The 24,008-nt window shown below is 34.9% G+C and overlaps 1 protein-coding gene across 1 annotated transcript in view; it reads left to right on the top strand.

Moving 5' to 3' along the window:
• Nucleotides 1-4,323: 4,323 nt before the first annotated feature.
• Nucleotides 4,324-24,008, top strand: part of LOC111514871 (trehalase) — a 31,348-nt gene continuing 11,663 nt past the window's right edge. Inside the window, exons 1-2 of the mRNA XM_023171111.2 lie at nucleotides 4,324-4,473; nucleotides 11,086-12,031. Coding sequence (XP_023026879.2) covers nucleotides 11,129-12,031 — 903 coding nt within the window. The 5' untranslated portion in view covers nucleotides 4,324-4,473; nucleotides 11,086-11,128. The remainder of the gene's footprint in view (nucleotides 4,474-11,085; nucleotides 12,032-24,008) is intronic.

A 24,008-nucleotide genomic window follows, 5' to 3' on the forward strand; every position in this document is an offset into this window, starting at 1 on the left:
TTTCAAGTTTGAATCAAAGATGATACCTAAATTTTTTGCATGTTCAGTCGGTGCAACCACATCCTTGTCTACAGTTAATTGAAAGCCATTCAGTTCTCTCTTAGTCCCAAAAACCAAAACTGAACTTTTACTAGCATTGATTTGAAGACAATGCTGCGCAGAGGTAGAAATCAATGAGGCTATATCTTCATTTAGCATCTGCATTGCAGTAATCATGTCCGAAGGGTGGAATGAAAGATGTAATTGTGTATCATCAGCGTATAGGTTTATTTTGGAGTATTTGATTACGTTCACAAAGTTTGAGGTATATAATATAAATAAAAGAGGACCTAAAATCGAGCCTTGTGGAACGCCGAAATATATGGAGCCTGCCGGCGTGAAGAGCTGTGCCAGTTATTAATAGAAGACATTGAATTAATAGATAAATCATTGATTGTTTCAAGAATAGGTTGATCTTTTTGTATTGTTGGTAAAAACATTGATTATTTTAATAAATACGTTGCATTACGCCCTTCTGTTATCAATCATCAACATTTTTCACTGAAATACTCAAAATATGACTGCAGTGCCAACCCAGTTGATATAAACACGTTTGGAAAAATGCCCTCTGCCATTGATGAGTTTCTGAACCTTCCGGAACCAAAGGAATATACAGGTCACTGTTTCAGAAGGTCTTCTGCTTCCCTTCTAGCAGAATCTAGAAATATAACGGATATTAAGAAGCACGGAGGATGGAAGTCTACAACAGAAGGTTACATCGATCAATCTATTTCTTATGAAAAGGCTATTACTGAAAGAATAATCCCAACAGCTAGCTCCAGCGTTACAGCATCGCTCTCTTCACTTCAGGAATTGAATGTTAATTCCTTGAAATTGTCAAATCAGATAGTTCAAATATAAGGCTCTTCAACATCGCAAAGTAATAATATCAGCATTTGTTCTAATTTTACATTTTATATCAATGTTCATAAATAATACCTACTAATGTAATTAATGTATGTAATACATTTGTAACAAAATTTAATTGTAAATAGATCTTCATAATGTTCATAATAAAACTTCTTTGGAAATTGAATAATTATGTTTTGTTCATTGCTATTTGGTCGGAATAAAATCTCATTAAAAATATTTTCAACACTAGTGTTGAAAACGCTACTTTGTAAACATAATATTTTAAACCTCTTGACAACAATTGAAAATGTCACTTATAATGACAGTTGTACAAAAACAAAATTTCAATATTTTCATTGATTGAGAGATGAAGATCAATAATTCCCGTTAACTTTCAGATGATAGCAATTTTTCAATGAATCCTTATCGTTAGTAGTACGGATATAGTTCATGAACTTCTGTAGCACGTGGATATCGTATGGCCACTAATCAAGATATTTGGTGTTTTGTTGATTATAGTTAGTGAGCAGGATCAATTTGTTTCATCTGCCATCAATGGTGTTGACATTCTTTTCAATTTCCATCGGACTTGCACACAGCAGATATAATTTTATATAATGATAATAATAATAATGGTACGTCTGCATTCATCATAACAACCCAAAATAAATACGACAAATAATCTTTTAGATGTATATGAATTTCGGATCATTAGTCTGTGAGACAGAACATTTTGAGTGAAGCAACTTTTGTTAGTTTGAAGAAAATAGATGAGGGAAATTATGTGTGTTGATGATGAGTTTCCAAAAATGGCAAAACTTTCATTGCCTAGTGATACGATTGTGGTACCCACCGACATCCTATAGAAGGGTAGCCCAAGAGTAAATTTTGAGATTTAGTCGAGTACGACAGATAAACATAGGAGGGGATCTATATCTGTATCTGTTGAGTAGGGAGGGTGAGTGTAGACTGACACAACGTAGGCTACATGTGACCCATTGTACATCCTCCCGAGGAGTTGTCCTTCTAGGTCATCGTCCATCCTGTCCTTTCCAGGAAGGTGGATAGGTCGCTGGGAGACATCTCCTTTATATCGGCAGGTGTAGGCCAAGACTAGCTGAACACACACTCTCTTATTGACGATAACTCCGGACACTCGCATAGGACATGCTTGACAGGTTCATCTTCCTGTTCACACAGGAGGTGTGCCCACTCACCCCATATTGTGGAGGTGTTTCCTTAGTTGACAGTGGCAGTCAGAAGTCCTATTGTTAAGCGTAGATTTTTCCTGGTCATCGCCAGATATTTCTTCGGCGCCAGCTTCCCAGGGTCGCCCAGCGTGATCCTGGCAAAATTGCATCTTTCGCAATTGTCGAAGTCTTCGGGCCGTAGGTGCCACTGGGTCCTAAAATTCTTAGTCCAGTCTCTTCCTTGGCTAAAGAGTCGGCAATGCCATTATCTTTACTCATGTCGTGACCTTTAACTCACCTCCGGGTAATGATTGAAACATATTGGTGCCCATTTTAACTCTAAACAAACTTATCGAAGCAGAAAGCGGAATTGTCTGACCTGACATTATCACTTCCGTTTCGGAGACATTTATCTTCTTGGAGAAAACCGATGCCTGGGTTTTTGTGGCATTGAATTGAACCTGGTTGCCTTCACCCCAATTCGAAATCACCTCCAGATCCTCATCAAGATATGCAACCTCCTGCTGCCGGTAAAAATGTGCCTCCGCAGCCGATGTCCTGGAATCCAAACGTAATGACAAGACAAGTGTGCTGTCGTCAGCAAAGCAATATATTGGATTCTTGTTTTTTTTTCAATTAGTCGTTGATATACAATAACAAAAGGATTGGAGACAATATGGATCCCTGTGGAATACCAGCATTAATGGTGGAAGTATTCGAGAGTTATCCATCGATGGCCACTTGCAGGGAACTTTCTTTCAGGTAGCTGAAGAGCTATACAGAAAAATGATTCGACAAGCCATAGCATCGAAGTTTGGCCAGCAAATCCGCATGCCACACACGGTGAAAGGCCTTCGAAATATCAAGTGCCACAGCTCTTGATTTTCAATTACGCCTTATTCCAAATATGGGTGATATACGATAGAGGATCGCCTGTTGATCTTTGGTTCCGAAAGCCATATTGGTGATCGCTGAAGATGTTGAAGCCTTCCCAATATGTGAGCACATAATGGTTCACGACTTTTTCTATGATTTTTGATAACACTGATAGCAATGCGACTGGTCTATAGTTACTTGGAAGAGTTTTCTTGCACTTTTTGGGAATAGGATGAATGCCAGCAATCTTACAACAAAAAGGAAAACCCCCTTTTTTGAGAAACAAGTGGAAAAGTCTCCCTCATATACTGTATTGTGTAGCGATTCTGTGAATGATATCTGATTCAATTTCATAACGAATGTGTGGAGTACAAACTGTATAGTAACTTTTTTGCACATCTTTATAAAATGTTCGTTTTAAAAGAATTTGCTTTCTTTTTTTCTTTGAAAGATTCCCACATTTTTTTCGTATGAAGATAGAATTGAATAAAATATTTATTTAACTATGTTATATACAAAAGTACGTTTATAGCAAGTCAGTTAGATTGAAGATACATAAAGATATATTAAAAATATGTTAAAATACCTAGAAGGACATAGTAGCGACAAATAAAGATTGCCACGTTGAGTATATTTACGATCATTCTGATCTGAAACATGAAAATAGTGATGATATTTATCAGAGCACTTCTGAGAAAACAGAGTCTAGCGAATGGGATCTGAAAGGAGTGTTCAAAGAGGCACTTCAAAATGTTGCATATTATATTCTTCACTCAACTACTGAATAGAAGCAGTGCTGCAAAGAAATCTTTTTATCTTTTTTTTAAATGAAATTATATTGAGCGACTTGATATCAGATGGTAATATATTATACACATGATAGTCTGGTGAATTTCTTTGGAAGACTGTAAGCCTGTACCTGGGAGTTCTGATATAATCTGATCGTCTAGTATCATAGGAATGTACTTGAGATTGTGTTACCAAATTTCTTGTTTGTCTATGTATTTCTATAAGAGTCTCATATATGTATTAGGAAGGTAGCGATAAAATTTTGGGGCGAACAAATAAAGAACGACAATGTTCTCTGCTATTACAATTTAAAATTATTCTCAGGAGTTACCCCACATTATGATACCGTAACTCTTATGAGCATGAAAAAGTGCAAAGTAGGTACTTTTCAGAGTATCATGATAAACATATCTCTTCAATTGCCGAAGTGAAAATAACGTACAGTACGTACAGCTAAGTCTGTTATCGATAGTTATTATTAGAAAAGTAGAAAATCAAATCCTCTCTTTCCCAAACTCTCCATTAATTTTGATATCAGCTATTAACAGCATAACATTAAAGTCACAATTTCCCATGAACTAAATCCAATAGTTTCTTGTTATTGCAATGATCTCGTTATCAGTTGATATATAAAAATTATATAGAATTTACTAAACATTTTCGTTCAAAAAATATGAACCTCAGCGCTATCAATGTTTATCTCAGTTCATAGTCTTCTCTGCAGACGGTAAGTGAATATTTCTCAAAAAAATTGAAAATTCAAGTGGGTATTTCGGGTTTTTGAAAACACATTGAAAACGCTACGAAAGATCAAACATGTGTCATCAATTAAATACGCGATGAAACACATACTTTTATACAGGGTGTAACTGAATAAGTGTAAAATATTTAAGGAGGTGATTCCTCATCGAAAAAAAAAAGGATCCTTCATATAAAGAAATTTCATTGGAGCATCCCTTGTTGAGATACAGCCCCTTGAAGGGGGTACATAAAATTTGTATAACAATTTTTTTCACGAGCACTAAAAAAGTTACAATACTGAAATTAACCTGACGTTTTGTACTATCAAAGAGACACTTAGCCAGAAATTTATTTGGTTTACCCCATAATTTTCAGGGGTGGAAAACGCAACCCCTAAAATTCATTTCCAATGTAACTTTTTGTCTTATTATTTGTTTACCATTTAAAAATGTATTTCCGATAACCTGTTTCATTCTCAACAAAAAATGTCTCTTGGGTTTTTTGCCCAAAATAAACCAGTTCGCAACAAAAAATTATTTTACGTTAGGTTAGGTCAGGTCCAAAGTGAGCCATCCACAAGGGTTTATTGTGGCTCACAGCTATTCACACTCGACCAAATAAACCCAGCTTCCTACCGAAGCCGATTAGTTTGTATGGAGAGTGGTCTTTCAGGTCAGATGGTAAGGGTACGGCTCTGCCGAACTCTTCATTATTAATGAGGTAGTCGGATAGTCAAGGTGCAAGATTCTCTAGTCTAGTACACATGTACTTTTTTTGTAACATTTTTCAGCCCTGTCCAAAAATTAGGACCAAGGTGTCTTTCGATTCGTATTTTTGACTAGAAAGTTTAAGGGAAGGTCCGAAAACGCGCCGATAAAAATTACAAAAGGTATAAACAATTAAGTGAAAAAAATGGGGCTTTAGTTTTTTCTTAATATCTCGGAAAATTTTTAAAATTTTGGGAATTTGAAAAATAATTTGAAAAGATCAATGAATTTGCGTAAAAAAAGTCAGACTCCGGAAACTGTATCTCGATTATTTATAATTTTTACAGAGCCCTGAAAATAGAACCAAAAGCGGGTAGTCTGGCTTCCGCGCGCCTTTCGTCACTCTGACATGAAAACAAAAAAAAATATTTAAACATATTAAATGTAAATATTAAGGAATGAAAAAATTCATGTAATGTTGGGATACATCAATAAACAATAATCCGCAGTCAAAAAATTTTATTCCAATTTTACTGTTAATTATAAATTTGTTAATTAATAACTTTTTCTGAATTGAAATTTAATATAAAAATCCCTATAATTATTAAACTAAAACCCTGGCATTTTTTCCTTTGGTGAAGTTATCCTTAATAGGCAAAAAATAGATTACCGTTGCCGAAATAAAAAAATTGTTATTTCCTATTTTTTATTGACAATTGAAAATTCTAATTTTATAAAAAATACATTACAGATTTTTTTTTCTAATTTTTTATTGTTTCGAAGTCTCATGGCTAAAAACTAATTGATAATATATTTTTTAATTTTTTCACAGCTATTGTTAATAAATTTATTATAAACAATTACATTGTTTATAAGCATTTCGAAATTTTTTTTGCATTATGTTGATGGAAAAAAATAATGATTTTTGGAAAAAATGGTTTCTTGAAAAAATGTCTTTGTTGCTAAGAAATGCGTTTGTTAATTAACAATCGTTTTTTGCAACTAAATATTGAAATTAAGGAACATTTTATTTTTAAATTATGAATTCTATTGTTCTTCAAGGTTTTGAAAAAACTTTTTTTCATTCTGTTTCTTATTATTTATTTAAAAAAAATTCTTATGGACAAATTATTTTTTTTCATTTTTTTTTTTTTCAATACTTTGTTCTATAATAAAAGTAACTATGTGTTTTTTTTATTTATTCTATTTTTTTTAAACTTTTGATATTGTGATACCTTGATACTTGTCTTTTTCATTCGCTCCTTCGCTTTTATAATTATAACTTTCAAACCATTGTAGTTATGATGAATATGCTTCAAGTTTTTTTTTTAACGATTGTTAACTAACAAACGCATTTTTAGCAACAAAGAAATTTTTTAAGAAACCATTTTTTTTCTAAAAATCATATGATTTTTTTCAATTAACATAATGCAAAAAAAATTCGAATTGCTTATAAACAATCTATTTGTTTATAATACATTTATTAACAATAGCTGTAAAAAATTAAAAAAAAATTAATAATTAGTTTCCAGCCATGAGACATTGAAACAATAAAAAATTGAAAAAAAAATGTGTAATGTATTTTTTATAAAATTATAATTTTCAATTGTTAATAAAAAAATAGAAAATAACAATTTTTTTATTTTGACAACGGTAATCTATTTTTTGCCTATTAAGGATAACTTCACCAAAAGAAAAAATGCCAGGGTTTTAGTTTGATAATTATAGGGATTTTTATATTATCTTTCAATTCAGGAAAAATTAATAATTAACAAATTTATAATTAACGTTAAAATTGGGATGAAAATTTTTTGACTGCGGATTATTGTTCATTGATGTATCCCAACATTACATGAATTTTTTCATTCCTCAATATTTACATTTGATATGTTTAAATAATTTTTTTTTTCATGTCAGAGTGACGAAAGGCGCGCAGAAGCCAGACTACCCGTTTTTGGCTCTATTTTCAGGGCTCTGTAAAAATTATAAATAATCGAGATACAGTTTCGGGAGTCGGGACGCAAATTCATTGATCTTTTTAAATCTTTTTTCAAATTTCCAAAATTTTGAAAATTTTCCGAGATATTAAGAAAAAACTAAAGCCCCTTTTTTTTCACTTAATTGTTTATAACTTTTGTAATTTTTATTGGCGCGTTTTCGGACTTTTCCTTAAACTTTATAGGCAAAAATACGAATCGAATGACACCTTGGTCGTAATTTTTGAACAGGACTGAAAAATGTCATCAAAAAGAGATAAATCGAGTACATGTGAACCAGACTACTCACCTTGATACCCGCGACAACCTTCTCGAGGCAATCTGACCTAATAAATAAAAAATAAATAATTTTTAGCCTACAGAAACGCATGACAGAAACAAATAGAACATCCTGTGAATATCTTTTTGAGCTTTTGATTATATCCATGAAATGTTCTCAAATGGACGTCCTGAAGACATCCTGTAAACGTCCATTTGAAGACCTGTAATGACCTATTATGGACGTCCTAAAGACATCCTGATTATTAACAATGGACGTTACAAAGACGTCTATAAGATGTCCACGTCCGTAAAATGGACGTTTTGAGGATGTCCTGAATGTCCAAGCGGGACGTTTTAAAAACGTCCATAAGACGTATTTGCGCTATTTGGGATGGTAAGCTGAAAAGAGGCAAAAAGTTTTAATTTGGAAAAATGGAACAGTATCAATGTATAGAGTAAAAAATTCTCTGAAAATCAGTATACAGGGCTTTTCATGATGGGAGTTAATTAGCCGTTTCTAGCAAACTATTCAACGGATCAACCTGAAAATTCCACAGTATGCATAAGTCAATATGACCTACACGCCTAAAATATTTTAGTTGAAGCGGCGTTGTCGCTTCTATTATAAGGTAGCGGCTTCTTTGATTTTTCAAATGGAACACCCCGTATATAATATCATATTATGATTCATTATCACTTTTTCAACAAATTCATACTATTTCCCTATACCTACCTATCACCGTTTAGAAGATATAAATTAATTTCGATATTTTTTTTACCAAACATGAACTTTCATAAATGCTGATAATCTTGAACTCTCTTGCACTAAAACGATCAAATTTGAAATGGAGTGGAGTGATACTATTAGGATCTTCACTCCGAGTCATATTTTCATGTGCCTCATACAGGGTCTTCGAAAAATGCAGATTCATGATCTCATGAAAAAATGAGTGGAACTCAATTTTTTCAAATGGAACACCCTGTATATTTCAACATTTTTGAGCTCTACATCCAATTTTAGATTAACTTTGTTCAGATAATACTATTTCTATTTTGAACCGTTTTAGAGATAAACTGTTTCAAACGGAAACTGACGTGGTTTTCTTGCTCGTTTTTTTTGAATTCATCACTCATTTTGGATATTCAACATTTTTTTTATACTTAGTAATATTTCTTTTTGATCCAGTTTTTTAACTGTCTCAGATCAGTCAATTCGAAATTGGTATGTACCTACCTTAGAAAAAGTTACAATTTGTATACATTGAGGTATTGGTCTCTAACGTACAACAGTACACATTGATATTTTTCAATAGTGTGCTTTGGAAAAATAAATAAACCAATTATTCAACGTCAGACTTTCGTTGATGGTTTTGACTGATTCTGATAGCTACCAATTATAATAGAATAATGTCAAGATTAGGTTACAGTAACGAAGATTTCCTGAATTTATTAATAATTTATGGTGAGTGCAATACAATTGCAAGTAGAACATGCCGAGTATTTCATGAAAGATATCCACAACTTCCGAAGCCGAATAATAATGTGATAAATCGACTACTAAAAAACTGTAGGTTGAATGGAATCTTCCGTCCAAAAATTATTCGTAAAAATCAATGGTAAAACAGTTTTGAGATACTTTCATGCATTTCCAAATGCTTCTCTGCACGAGGCTGAAAGGGAGATAGGTATACCCTACGTGACAATTTATCGAATTCTTAATAAGCATAAATGGCATCCTTATAAGTTCTACTGTGTCCAACATTTGAAAGAGACTGATTTACCTCGTAGAGTGGAATGGTTACTTGTCAAGACTCAAGAGGATGAACATTTCCTTGACAATATCATATGGACAGATGAGGTCAAGTTCACAAAAAATGGAGTTTTCAATAGACACAACAGTCATTATTGGGCGCCAGAAAATCCCCATGTTTTCCGCCAAAGGGGTTTTCAAGAAAAATGGCAATTCAATGTATTTTGTGCCATAAAGAATGAGTCAATTTTTTATATCGAGTTTTATGATGATAATTTGAATGCATCAAAATATGAAAATTTACTGAGGAATGAAATTCAAATGATTTTAAATAATAGACCAGGAAGAGAACGTGTATGGTACCAAATGGATGGTGCTCCACCCCATAATTCTCATTCAGTCAGCAAAGCTTCAACCGAAATCTTCGAAGACAGATGGATTGGTAATAATGTACTGTTTCGTTGGCCTCCTAGAACACCAGATGGCAATCCATTAGATCATTACGTGTGGGATTTCATTGAAAATATGGTTTACTCTACCCCAATAACAACAATGGAAGATATGAAATCTTTCAATAGTTTGACTCCAGACTTGATCAGAAGCGCTACACATGACAATCTTTTGAAGAGATTACATGTTTGTTTGAGTAGAAGTGGAGATGTGTTTGAACATATTCTGAAATACACTGACGATTAAATTAATTCATTAATTTATGGGTTTATTATTTTCAGTTCGTGTTTCAGTGTTAATAAAACTATTGTTTGAAGAGAAGTTTCATTCGATGGTTGAGGAGTATTTTAATAATTATCTTTTCATTGTATTATCTGTGACTAATTAAGAAACATCAAACGAAATCTGTTTTACAAAAATGAGTGATGAACAAGGAAACCATGTCAATTTCCGTTTGAAACAGTTTATCTGGAAAACAGTTCAAAATAGAAATAGTATTATCTGAACAAAGTTAATCTAAAATTGGATGTAGAGAAAAAATTGAGTTCCACTCGTTTTTTCATGAGATCAAAGTATCTGCATTTTTTGAAGATCCTGTATGAGGCAAATGAAAATATGACTTGGAGTGAAGATCCTCATAGTATCACCCCACTCCATTTCAAATTTGATCGTTTTAGTGCAAGAGAGTTCAAGATTATCAGCATTTATAAAAGTTCATGTTTGATAAAAAAAATATCGAAATTAATTTATATCTTCTAAACGGTAATAGATAGGTATAGGGAAATAGTATATGAATTTGTTGACAAAGTGATAGTGAATCATAATATGATATAATATACGGGGTGTTCCATTTGAAAAATCAAAGAAGCCGCTACTTTATAGTAGAAACGACAACGCCGCTTCGTCTAAAATATTTTAGGCGTGTAGGTCATATTGACTTATGCATACTGTGGAATTTTCAGGTTGATCCGTTGAATAGTTTGCCAGAAACGGCAAATTAACGCTCATCATGAAAAGCCCTGTATACCACGACATATTAGAATGAATATTCATTGAGATATGAAGCTACAGAAACAGGTGACACTAAAAAGGACAAAATTTTTGAATCAACTCAACAGGATATCCCATCTTTCGGAAATTCAACTCGATGCACTTCGGCCATACCACACTATTTCATTCAAGATTGTTTCGTTTAGAAAGCTACGTACTTGTGTAATAAACTTCTCAATAACATTTTTTTTAATAATTTAAAAAATATAATAGGCCATTGTAAATTACTGCCATCAAAAGTTGGTAATCGTACTTGCATACGTCACAAAAAAGTATAAATCGATATGTTTATTCAGCCAAGTTATTCAGTCACGATGTTTTGCAATAAAAGTAACCGGTGTACCTTGATAACGTTTACATCCATTGTTTTTTGTTATTTGCAGGTTATAAATTCCCCAACTACACTGTGTTGTCACTCAGTTAGTCATGAAGAGGTTCTCACTATTACTGATAGCGATTGTCAGCTATAAACAAGTGAAAACAACAACCATACAATCTTGTGACAGTCTCGTTTATTGCCAAGGTGAGCTATTAGATACGGTACAGAAGGCACGCCTTTTCAATGATTCGAAAACCTTCGTTGATTTAATTCAGAAGAAAAGTGAAAATGAAACGTTGAGTATCTTCAAAAACTTCATGAAAGTACACCACGATGAACCGACAGTCGAGGAAGTACGACAATTCGTTGAGGAAAATTTTGACACTGCAGGGGAACTAGACAAGTGGATACCAACTGACTACAAGTCTAACCCAAAATTTCTCAAAAAGATCAAAGACATAACTGTCAGAGATTTCGCAAGGACCCTGGTTAGTATCTGGCCGCAACTTGCTAGGAAAGTAAATGATTTTGTGAGTAAATACCCCGATAGGCATTCACTCATTCCACTCCCCAATGGATTCATAATACCAGGAGGCCGATTCAAAGAAATATATTACTGGGATTCGTATTGGATAGTGAAAGGTCTGATAATCAGTGAAATGACTGAAACAGTACGGGGAATCATAGAAAACTTGCTGTCTCTCGTGGAAAAGTACGGTTTTGTTCCAAATGGAAGCAGGGTTTATTATCTGAACCGCTCCCAACCACCGTTGTTAACGTTGATGGCCGGGCTTTACATGGATGCTACAAATGATTTGGAGTGGTTGAAGAAACATATTGGTTTACTGGAAAGGGAGCTCAACTGGTGGTTGGTAAATAGGGCCATAAATGTAGAAGTGGAAGGACAGAAACATCAGTTGTGCCAGTATGCGTCACATAGTGGAACTCCAAGACCGGAATCTTACTCCGAAGATTTGAAAACATGCTCAATTTTCGAAAATGAAGAAAAGGTGAGTTTCACTGTTAATTAGGTGCATTATTTAAGCATTGGCTTATATAGTACATTCCATTTAAAACAGCCACCCTGAATAACTTTTGGTACAATGATTTGCAGGAAAACTAAAAATCACGTCAACCATAGTATACAGGGGGACATATTTTCACATATTCACATTTGATGTTACTTCCCCCATCGCACACCCATAGCATCTCACCATTTTATTTAAAGGATCACCCTATATTGTTTAGCATTATCAGATGCTCCATGATTTCAACAAAGTATAAAACATATCGAGTGGTCCAACGAAAAGTATGCACCTTGCTTTTCTCCTTTTTTTGTAACTTAACGCAAAAATGCTCAGACAGGTCTACCTGTGCCTTCAACCCCCTAGCGAGGGTGAGTAACAACCCTAAAATTTTAAATGGAAAGTGGGGTCGAGTGATATATCATTTGAAAGGGCACAAAATTATTTTTCCAATGATACCTAATTTGTTGTATTTACTTGAATAGCAAGAACATTTACTCGATATTTTTGGTGTTAATGAAAATGCGGAAAAAACGGCATTTTTATCACTACTACATTCCTCAATTTCTCTCGTGCGTTTTTTGGTTCAAATAACAACAGCAGATAAGTGTACAAGAAGAATTTAGGCAAACGTTCATTGATTCAGTTCGGTTGCTTTTGAAATTATTTCAACTTTACTGTAAAAATGGTTTATTCCATTCCTGAACGAGTTGAAATTGTTAAACTTTATTATCAACATAATAGTTGTGCTAGACTTACTGCTCGCCTCTCTAATAATAGTCATCCCGGGAAAAATGTGAATAATTCGTACGTTGCCCAGTTAGTCCAAAAGTTTGTCGACACCGGATCTGTCTGTAATGTGAAACATCAGCCACGGAAACCGATCAGAAATGAAGCAGTGGAAGTCGCTGTTTTGGGACATGTTGAATTGGATCATACTCAAAGTACCCGTCAGCTTGCTGCAGCCTCAGGTGTCTCCCGTTCGTCCATAATACGGATATTAAAAGCCTATAAGTTTCATCCGTACAAAATTAAATTAGTACAGGAACTCAATGAAGATGATCCTGATAGAAGGCTGCAATTTTGTGAACAACTGAGCCAGCTACTAATTGATGATCCGCACCTATCATTCAACACGTGCTTTTCCGATGAGAGTACATTTTTTTTGAATGGAGCTCTGAATAGGCATAATTGCCGTTACTGGGATGACAGTAACCCACACTTACTCCGAGAGGTCCATACCCAGTACCCTCAAAAAATCAATGTCCAGTGTGGCATATTAGGTAGTCATATCGTAGGGCCACTTTTTATTCCTGGGAATTCAACTGGTTAGGTCTACCTGAACATGCTTGAAGATACAATTGATCCTTTCATAACAGAAATAATTGGAAATGACCAAAATCATAATGATGATCGGCTTCATTTCCAGCAAGATGGAGCACCTCCGGTAAGAGAGTTTTTAGATGACCGGTTTCCTGGACGGTGGATTGGAAGGAGAGGCCCCATCGAATGGCCTGCCAGGTCACCTGATTTATCGCCTTCAGACGTTTTTCTTTGGGGACACTTGAAAAATAAATGTTTTGCTGCGCAGCTCGAGTCCATAGAAGATCTTCGCCAACGAATTACAGCAGAGCGCAGAAGTATAACGCCTGATATGCTACAGAATGTTAGGAATAGATTTGAACAAAATCTGTATTATTGTATGGAAGCAAATGGGTCACATTTTCAGCACTTGCTGAAGTAGGATTCTACTTAGTCAATTACACATTTCAAAGTACTGGGTTGTAGTTGTTTTTCTTCATAATACCTACATAATTGAGTGAAATACAAAAAATTAGATATCATTTGAAAGATAATTTTGTGCCCTTTCAAATAATATATCACTCGACCCCACTTTCTATTTAAAATTTCAGGGTTGTTAGTCACCCTCGCTAGGGGGTTGAAGGCACAGGTAGAAAAATACATCAAAAATGTGTCCCCCTCAAAAGCAAAATTGACCTGTCCGAGTATTTTTGCGTCAAGTTACAAAAAAAAGAAGAAAAGCAAGGTGCACACTTTTCGTTGGATCACTCTTTATGGTCTGAAGTTCATGGTTCGGGAGCTACAAGTTATTTGAGTTGACACGAAGCACTCTGAATAACTTTTGGGTCGATGATTTCCAAGGAAAATAAAAAAAAATACCTCAACAATAGTACATACAGCATGTCACCATTTTTCAAAAGTGGAATAATTGTTCTGCATTATCAGATGTTCCATGATGAACAGATTTCAAAAAAGTAGAATACATTATGGTCTAAAGTTCATAGTTTGGAAGCTAAAAATTATTTGAGTTGAAAACGAATTACCCTGAATGAACTTATGTGAAATCTGTTACCTTGGTTTTATAGGTATTTTTGTGAAGTATACTTCAAAAAAGTCTTATTCTGCCTAGTTTAGTTTGAATTCTATATTCTTATTTTTTTTTTGGGAAAGAAAGTTTTTGGCTTTCTACTACCCCATCTGATACAAAAAAATGGATGAGAGAATCTTCCAGAGAAAGGAAGGAAGTAATCAATTTGAAAATAAGTAACGCTATACATGGATGTGTAGATCATGTAGATCATGTAGATCACAAACTGAAAGAAAGTCCTCCTGAAACAGCTACTTTCATATAAACATTGAATTACACGAAAGAATAAAATTCTTTCGAAACAAATACTTCTATATGAACACTGAATTATACAGAAGATACTTTTCTCTATTCAGTTTGTATATCAAACATTTGTTGAGGAATAAGAATCAGATATCAGGACTTTCTTTCAGTTTGTGCCTGAAAGTTACTTCTTTGCATGATCTACACATCCATGTATAGCGTAACTTATTTTCAAATTGATCACTTCCTTCCTTTCTTTGGAAGATTCTCTCATTCATTTTTTTGTATCAGATGGAGTAGTAGAAAGCCAAAAACTTTCTTTACCAAAAATTAATCACTCCTAAAAATATAACCCTTTCAATTCTCATTTTCTTCTTGTCTCATTCTACAATAACGGTTATCTACCAGGTGAAGTTACAATTGATGTTTTTTTTAATAGCTTTATTTATTGTCTCATCAACTTTCACAGTTATTGAAGACATCATTATTGATAGTTAATGCATTGATACTGCGTAACGGAACTAAATTTTGTTTAGGAGATTGGTTTGTTTTGGAAAGTTCACCACATTTTCGGCTGCACTGCATTCGCGGGATGATATTCTCTGGGATGTTATTGTCCTCTCTTTGCTGGGCATTCTTAGAGAATGTGCTTAACAGTAATTTTGTCTGGTAAATATCACAGTGTGGATCCTCTTTTTTGTATATGATGTGTCCATGGGTAAACCTTGTGTGTCCTATACGTAGTCTTGTGAGGATGAAATGATGTTTCTTAGGCATTGGGATGTATTCCCATTGTTTTACTGATGGTTTTATTTTCTTCAGCTTTGACCCATTGATGTCCCTTTGTTGTTGCCAGCTATTTATCAGAATGTTCAGTGTCACTGTTGTTTGACTTTGAAAGCCGTGGATTTTTGGAATTTATTCCTGACGTTTCGCTTTCGATGACAGGTTAAACCTTTAAAGAAGCCAACGAAACTTCATAAAGGAATTCCAAAAATCCACGGCTTTCAAACTCGAAAAACAGTGACACTGAAAACCTCAGCCGCAAAAGTCTGAACTATTTTAACAGAATGTTCCTCATGATTTTTTTGAAATCGGATTGGATAATTATGTTTGTACTTCACTATTTGTAGCATTTCTTACAAGTAGGTCAGTTGTTTCATTTTCCTTAATGAAAAAAACTAAACAATACAGTTTATTGTATGATTTTCACTATAAGGGTTTTACAAAAACCGCGACACGTGTTTCGCTATACAATAGCTTCTTCAAGCATAACTGAGAGTAACGACTGAGAGTTACGAGTTACTGGAGTTTTTTCCCAACACCAAATTGTTATTTTTAACAGAAGGTGTTAACACAAGGTGTTGAAAATAACGAGTTGGTGTTGAGAAAAAACTCCAGTAATATTCATTACTACACCAAAGGTTCCAAATAGTTAGTAACTCTCAATTTACTTCTAAGTTACACCATTATCCTATTTCAATACTTTCAATCCTATTCCCGATGACGACGAATCCAAAAACACAAAAATCATAAAAATTGGTCGAGCCTTTCTTGAGTTCTTTTATTATTATTATTATCATAATTTTTCGGATTCTCTTTTCTATATTTTCTCATCTTTTAAACCTTTCCTGGACTTCCACAAACAATTCAAAACCAAAATTAGCCAAATCGGTCTAGTCGTTCTAGAGTTTTTAGCGAGACCCACGAAAAGCAATTAATTTTAATACAGGGTGTTGATTAAGTATGTACCCTAAATTCAGCAGACAATTCTTTAGATTATTTTGAGACGAAATGTTCATATAAACATGGGTCCGCAAATCCTTCGTTCTCAAAATACAGGGTGTTGAAATGAAAAAAAAAAGTTATTCGTAAATGTCTTGAATATAATTCACCTAATTTCGTTGTAATTTGACAATGGTGATTATAACATCAAGGAGCTAATTTAGCCCGAACGTGATTCAATTTATTGAGTCCAGTGGCGTCTCGAGCGGGATTTGAACGAATATTTTTTGACTCAAAAATGTACGCCACTGACTTTTGTGCAATTTTTAATAATTCTTCGGATTAAATAATCAGAAATACAACTTTTTCGTCTCCTGAATTTTTTCGTATCTTGCTTGGCTTTTAAGAAAAAAAAGTTGACCCAATTGCATATCCCTGGACTTCACATGGAATAATATGCGAAATCGAATGTTTCTTTTGGAAATTATGATTTTTACAATTTTTCATCACTAATAATAATAATAATAATAATAATAATAATAATGGAATGATGTCTTCTCTACTCTCGAATCTCAAAATCATACCGGCTTGCCGCACTAAGGCAGAAATCTTAGCCGCACAGATGCAGAAGGCTGTCATTCTGGGCTCACTGCGTTTGCTCAGAGCACATGATTCTCGGACCCAATGATCACTTACCCCACGGTGTGGGGAGTGGTCATTGGTTGATTATGCTGGCGCGCCCTCCCGAATGTATCGGGGCTTCGGGGGATAGGGCTTGACCAGCGCACACTACGGTGAAAAAAAAAATAATAATAATGATAATAATAATAATAAATCGACTACATGACAGAATGGTACTGGATACAGCCTGTAAAGTCGTCAGGAGTTCGGATCCCCTTCTCTGCATGGTCCGTGACCATGAGAGAGCAGAAATTGGAGCATTTCTCATTAGGGCAGCTGCTCGAGCAGCTGATGAACTCGGTATAGTTTTCGACTCTGAACGAGGTGACTACAACTCTGTCACCGAGTTGGAACCCGTTCAGCAAAAAGCTCAGATAAAAGCCGCAGAGATCAACTTATTTCTGCGGAGACACAGGGATAAGCCAATGCATGGGGTCTTCTTCAATAACATTGAAGACCTTGGCTTATCAAAGCGCCTGACTTTCGCTTTTCTCAGGTCGAGTGGGCTGAAGTCGGAAACTGAGGGGTTCATCATGGCTTGCCAGGATGGTGTCTTCAACACCTTAGTCTACCGCAGTCGCGTGATGGGTATAGAGGTTCCTGACACAAGGTGCAGGACCTGCCGCGACGCGCCCGAGACCCTAATGCACTTGCTATCAGCATGTCCAGCATATGCGGTTTCGGCCTATATCCATCGACATAACGCGGCCCTAAGAGTGCTATATTACCATCTACGGCACTCTTACGGTATTGACGAGACACCGGTGTTGCCCTACGCTCCGGGGTATATTGAATCCGTTGTGGGGAATGAGAAGTGCCGAATTCATTGAAACTATTCTCAGGCTCATACGAGCTAATAAGCCTGATGTAGTCCTTCTCGACCACCAGACCAAAACGATATTTGTCGTGGAGTTTTCAGCTCCTGGCGAGACGAATATCGTCAGAAAAGAGGAGGAAAAACGGATGAAATATCGAGATTTTCTCTTCGAACTCCGCAGACTCTATCCGGATCACTCTGTCAAGATGGTCGTTCTGATTGTTGGAGTCCTTGGTGGAATGATGTCTTCTAAACTCTCGAATCTAAAAATCATACCGGTTTGCCGTACTAAGGCAGAAATCTTAGCCGCACAGATGCAGAAGGCTGTCATTCTTGGCTCACTGCGTTTGCTCAGGGCACATGATTCTCGGACTCAATGATCACTTACCTCACGGTGTGGGGAGTGGTCATTGGTTGATTATGCTGGCGCGCCCTCTCGAATGTATCGGGGCTTCGGGGGATAGGGCCTGACCAGCGCACACTACGGTGAAAAAAAAATTCGACTTTATTCATCAAAAATAAATTAGATGAACAGGCGGATTATCAGCATAAGCCGTTTTTCAAATCAACCTTACAAAAATATACAATAAAAACTATAATAATAACAAGTATAGAATAGAAGATAAATCAACCAATACAACAATAAACACAATAATAAAAGCTTGATTAAAATGAATAATAATAAGGGTTTTGCAAAAATCGACATACAGAGCACCAATTACCAGGATTTAAGCAGAAGTTTCAAGCGTTTTTTAAATGTCATTATCGTGTAAAGTCTGAAGTCACTGGGCAACTTATTATACATCTTAGCGGAAATATAGGAGAAACTTCGAGTAAAAAGTGCCGAGTTGTGTTTGGGAATGACCAAGACAGATCCATTTCGAGTATAATAGTTGTTAGTCTGGGAAAAACTAACAAGTCTATTATATAAATAATCAGGTTTATTTGTTATAGTAATCTATGTGTATTTGTGAGGATGTGTACAGTGCGTAGTTTTTCAAGTCTTAACCATCCGGAGTCATCAAACCAACTACTGATGTGATCAAATTTACGTATACCGAAGGAAAATCTCAAACAAGAGTTTTGAAATCTTTGGAGGCGAAGAGAGTCGTATTGAGTAAGTGCAGGTCCATATATGCAATCGCAATAAGATAATTTAGAGAAAATTAAAGTTTCGCAAAGCTTAAGTTTGAGTTGTGTAGAAAGAATGTCTCTATTGGGAAAAATTTGTCTGAGAATGTTATAAGACGATTTACAAAGATGACTGATATGTTTAGAAAATCTCAAGTCGGAGTCAATCCACAGACCCAAGTTTTTGCATTCAGAAGTGGAAGGCAAGGCAACATCATTTATGTGGATCTTGATGAGGTTGGAAATAAGGTTCCTTTTAGATTTGGGTCCAAATAACATATATGATGATTTTTTAGCATTCACTTTCAAGTTATGTGCCCACGAGACGTTATATATTGAATTGAGATATCTATTTATCAGTTCTTGTGCTTCCAGGTTGCCTCTCGGAAAAGATGAGTAAATTTGAGTGTCATCAGCGTAGTGATGGATATTGCAAAATTCAATACATTTGTAGAAATCTGAAATGAAGATGTTAAATAAGAGAGGTCCAAGAATGGAACCTTGTGGAACTCCAAATTTGGTGTTCAGAACTGCAGATTTTGAGTGATCAAGGCTGATACACTGAGTTCGGTGTTCCAGAAAGCTTTCAATAAGATCTACGGCACATTTATCCAAACCAAAGTGACTAAGTTTATTACATAAAAGACTGCGGTCTAAGGTATCAAAAGCTTTACTGAAGTCCAATAAAACTAGAAATGTAACATAATTTTTATCGGTTGCTTTGAAAATATCATCCGTTATGGAGAGGAGTGCGGAAGTCGTGCTATGTTGAGAACGAAACCCAGACTGAACGCTAGTTATGATATTGTAAGAAGTGATGAATTCAATCATCTGATCTTTGAGAATCAGCTCAAGCGATTTAGATAGGGAGGGTAAAATACTAATGTGCCTAAGATCAGAGTAATGTGTCGGAGAGTTACACTTAGCCAAAGGAATCACAAGTGCATGTTTCCATGGGGAAGGAGAACACGAGGAAATGATACACGAATTCAGTATAAAGGTGATGTATTCCAAGAGATGTGTTTCCACCAAACGAATCATTTGAAGTGAGATGCTGTCCGAACCTACAGCGTTGCTTCTGATTTTATTTAAAAACTTCTGTACAGTATGTTCGTCAACGGGAGAGAATCTGAAAGAATTTGCAGTGTTCTTAGTTTGGTACTTTTCTAGAAGCGATGATTGAAATTGTGTTTTGTCAGGGAGGGTAATATTGCAAAAGAACTGATTGATTTCATCTAGATTTTTCAGGTTAGGTGGTAGTTCAGGGTTTGACTTCTGACGCAAGATGTCTAAATTACGTAATGTGCTCCACGTTGCCTTGGCATCTTTCTTCAAAAGAACAAATTGAAGATACGCTTTTTTCTCCCGACGAATAGCAGATGTCGTATAGTTCCTCAGTTCTTTATAGCTATCCCATGCTACAATGGTTTTAAATTGCTTATATTTTTTAAATGCGCGGTCCCTTAAAGATATCATCTGACGGATGTTGTACGTCAACCAAGGTGCGGGTGGCTTGGTAACTCTGATATTTCGAGAAGGAGCATGGATATCAAATAGAGTAATGAGATTGTGGTTGAATGTTATTACCATGTCGTCAACGTTATCCAACCTATATATTTCATCCCAGTCAATTGATGTAAGATCAGTCAAAAAGCAATCTTTATCAAAATTTGAAAAATCGCGATAAAAAATCCACTTGACATTATTCTTGTTGGTGCCAAAATTTTTGATAGTACACGAAATGGCCATATGATCTGAGATTCCTTGAATATCAGTAATATTCACATTTGAAATTATTTCAGGATGCGAAACAATCAGGAGATCAAGTAAAGTTTGACTTCGAGGGGTAACTCTAGTGGGAGAAGTAATTAACTGGGAGAAGTTAAAGGTCGAAAGAAATTGATAAACGAGATTGGAACGGTTATTGATTACATAAGGTTAATATTTAAGTCACCCGCCATTATAAAATAGTCACTCGCAGGTAAAAGATTTGAAACCGTTTCTTCTAATTCATTGAGGCACGTTAAAATATTGGACTTGGGTGGACGATATAATATTCCAAAACAAAAGTTTTTACCCGTCGAATTTACCGAGATCCAGAGCTGTTCGAGCTCAGGGCTGATTTTATGAAAGGCAACATTATAGTTTAAGATGTTCTTTATATACATAGCTACGCCGCCCCCTCTACCATCTCTATCGGATCTGACAATATGATAAGAATGAATAGCCACAGACTCAGAATCGATATCCGAGTTAAGCCATCTTTCACTTAGACCGCAGATATGGATTTCATGATTTTCTAGAAAAGTCTTGAGATAGTCAAGTCCAGTGAACACAGACCTCACATTCAGATGAACAAAATTGACAAATGCTACCATAAATGATTAGATACAATAAAAAAATATATTAAGGAGAAATATGAAAACAATTGGCATATATTTCTAGGTGGAACAGATATAAAATTTACGATAAATTACTTCGAAGGCTTATTTTTTTTTCTTGTTTGATTCTAGCTCTCCTTTAGTCCTCTTGGATTCCAGGCGTGTGTTTCGTTCTCCTGCAGTGTCTTTCCTATCTTCCTCGCTTTTAATTATCTTTAGTGGATCGCTTTTTATTTCTTCAACGCTGTACGCTTTGTTGTCAATTAATAACTTGCCTTTCACGATTTTTGCCTCAATTTTATTTTCCAATGCAAGCTTCCAGTAATCTTTTATGGTCCTTTGATTACTGAGTTCCTCTTCGGTAAGATCGTTACTAATGTAAACACCTGTGCCCTGTGCTTGAAGGCATTCTTCAGTATATCACTTTTTATTTCATTGTGAAGTAATTCAAGGAGAATTGGCCTCACTCTATCATCAGCTAAGTAACCAATACGAAAGATATTTCTGACGTGAGATTCTTCAATTCCTATGTTGAGCTTATTATGGATAAAATCGGATAAAAACACGAAGGTGTTCTCGTTATTATTTTCTCCCAATCCGTGGATGAGAATATTGTTATTTTTATACCTTCTTTCAACCCTGAATAGTTTTTCTTTTAGAAATGTGTTTTCTTCCTTGAGATCGGATATGGATTTTCTAAGTTATTCAGTGTCTATTTCATGAACTTTCCTCAAACTTAAAATTTCAGTCTTAATTTCATCATTTTGCTTTTTATTTCAGAGTTTTGGACAGTGACTTTCTTTATTTCAGCGAGGAGATCACTTAAACATACTTCCTGAGGCATAACTATGTGTGTGAAGTGTATATTGAATCTTCGGTATGAAAACTGACGGTGGTGTTTTATATTCGGGAGTTAAAAAGTGCCATTGATAAGCTGCGAAATTTTTATACGTGGTTTTGGATGAGAATCAGAATCAGGAAATAATTTGAAACATGCAATGAATAAGTCTGGCTCTTACATGTCACAAGATACTCGAACGGGAAGATACTGAATGGTTCCGCGGAGTCTTCAGCTATATAATGAACTAACTTTCAAGTTTTATAGTCACTTAATTCACGAGCAATTTGGACTTAGTTAGGAGCGCATTTTGGCACACACACAAGCAACAACAATTCCAAATTATGTAACAATAACAACAAATATTGAATAACATCAACATCTAGACTAACGAATTATGAAAAGAATTAATTTTTTCAATATCTCCAAAGTTTCGAAAAAGAATGATAACTTATGATACATTATTGAAAACGTAAAATCTAGTTATATTCCAAACAGAAAGAATCCAATATAGTGCCCATAAGAAAAAATAAAGTTGATGATAATGGCCGGAAGACGAAACGTCGGATAGCAAATCTGAAATCACCATTATGTAGCAGGGAAGAAGTGGTAATGTGGAAGTGCAATTTATTTTCAAGTTCTTCGAAACATAAAGCCACAAAAAATAAAAACCATTTTCCGAAATTTCAGTTTTTTCCGGATATACTCGGAATTTCAGAATTTTCTCAACGACATGTTGTTATTCACGTGAATGCGCAACTTTCCCCTAATTTAACCATCTTCGTTTCTCTCTCATAGTTTCTGAGATCCCAATGGTGAGGATCGAATTTGAAACACCCTGCATTATGAAAAACAAAAGTTTTGATACTCAGCTGAAATCTGAAGTTTCTAAAGAAAGTATTCTTCGGTGAGACGTTCAGATGTCATATCCAAAAATATTATCCAAGAATTCCGTTCAGATTCATCAGGTTCTCTGTTGATCCATTTTTGTGATTTATCTGATTTTGAAATCAGACTCATTCATGAAATTAGGTATTTTAGTAGACTTCTTGAATCTACCTGATAAATAAAATCGAACTAGTAGAGGAATATACGTTTTATCATAGTAACTCCATTTCAAACGGGCCACTCTATATAAATGAGAAAGAAATTGAAATTATTACTGAAGATTTTTAATTTATAAGTGGCAACTCGTGTACCATATACTCATGATACATAAATATATCGTTGAGATACGAGTCACGTTCCATTGAATTATTTCAAACAATTCTAAACTAGTTTTTATCTTCTGAACTTTATAGTATGTATTAATTATACGTTAATTCTTGAATGGAATTACTGCATAAATAATTAATTGACATCATGCTTGCACTAGCAGAAATATTTTCATTCAACTAAAAAGTGAAATCAATGCAATAGTGTCACATACTTCATTCATTAATCAACAATATAAATGCAAACCTCTTTCCAAGAATAGTTGTTTTAGAATGTTATTATGTGTATCAGATGAATATAAATGTGTCGATATTCAATTGCATCAATTCCATCATACACAAAATAATAATAATAATAATAATAGTAACGCAGGACACCATAACACCTGGTCAAGCAAGAGTTCAAACAGGGTGGGTCACTTTCAGGAGGGGTGTATTTCAGGGTGATTCCCTCAGCCCCCTTCTATTCTGCATCTCACTATTGCCATTATCCGTTGCGCTCAGAAAGACTCGAGGGTATAACTGTGGCACCCCCGGAAACCG

The sequence above is a fragment of the Leptinotarsa decemlineata genome, unplaced genomic scaffold (genome assembly GCF_025532065.1).
Source record: "Leptinotarsa decemlineata unplaced genomic scaffold, Ldec_3_MD MMD2_tig00026358_RagTag_RagTag, whole genome shotgun sequence".
NCBI classification, from domain to species: domain Eukaryota; kingdom Metazoa; phylum Arthropoda; class Insecta; order Coleoptera; family Chrysomelidae; genus Leptinotarsa; species Leptinotarsa decemlineata.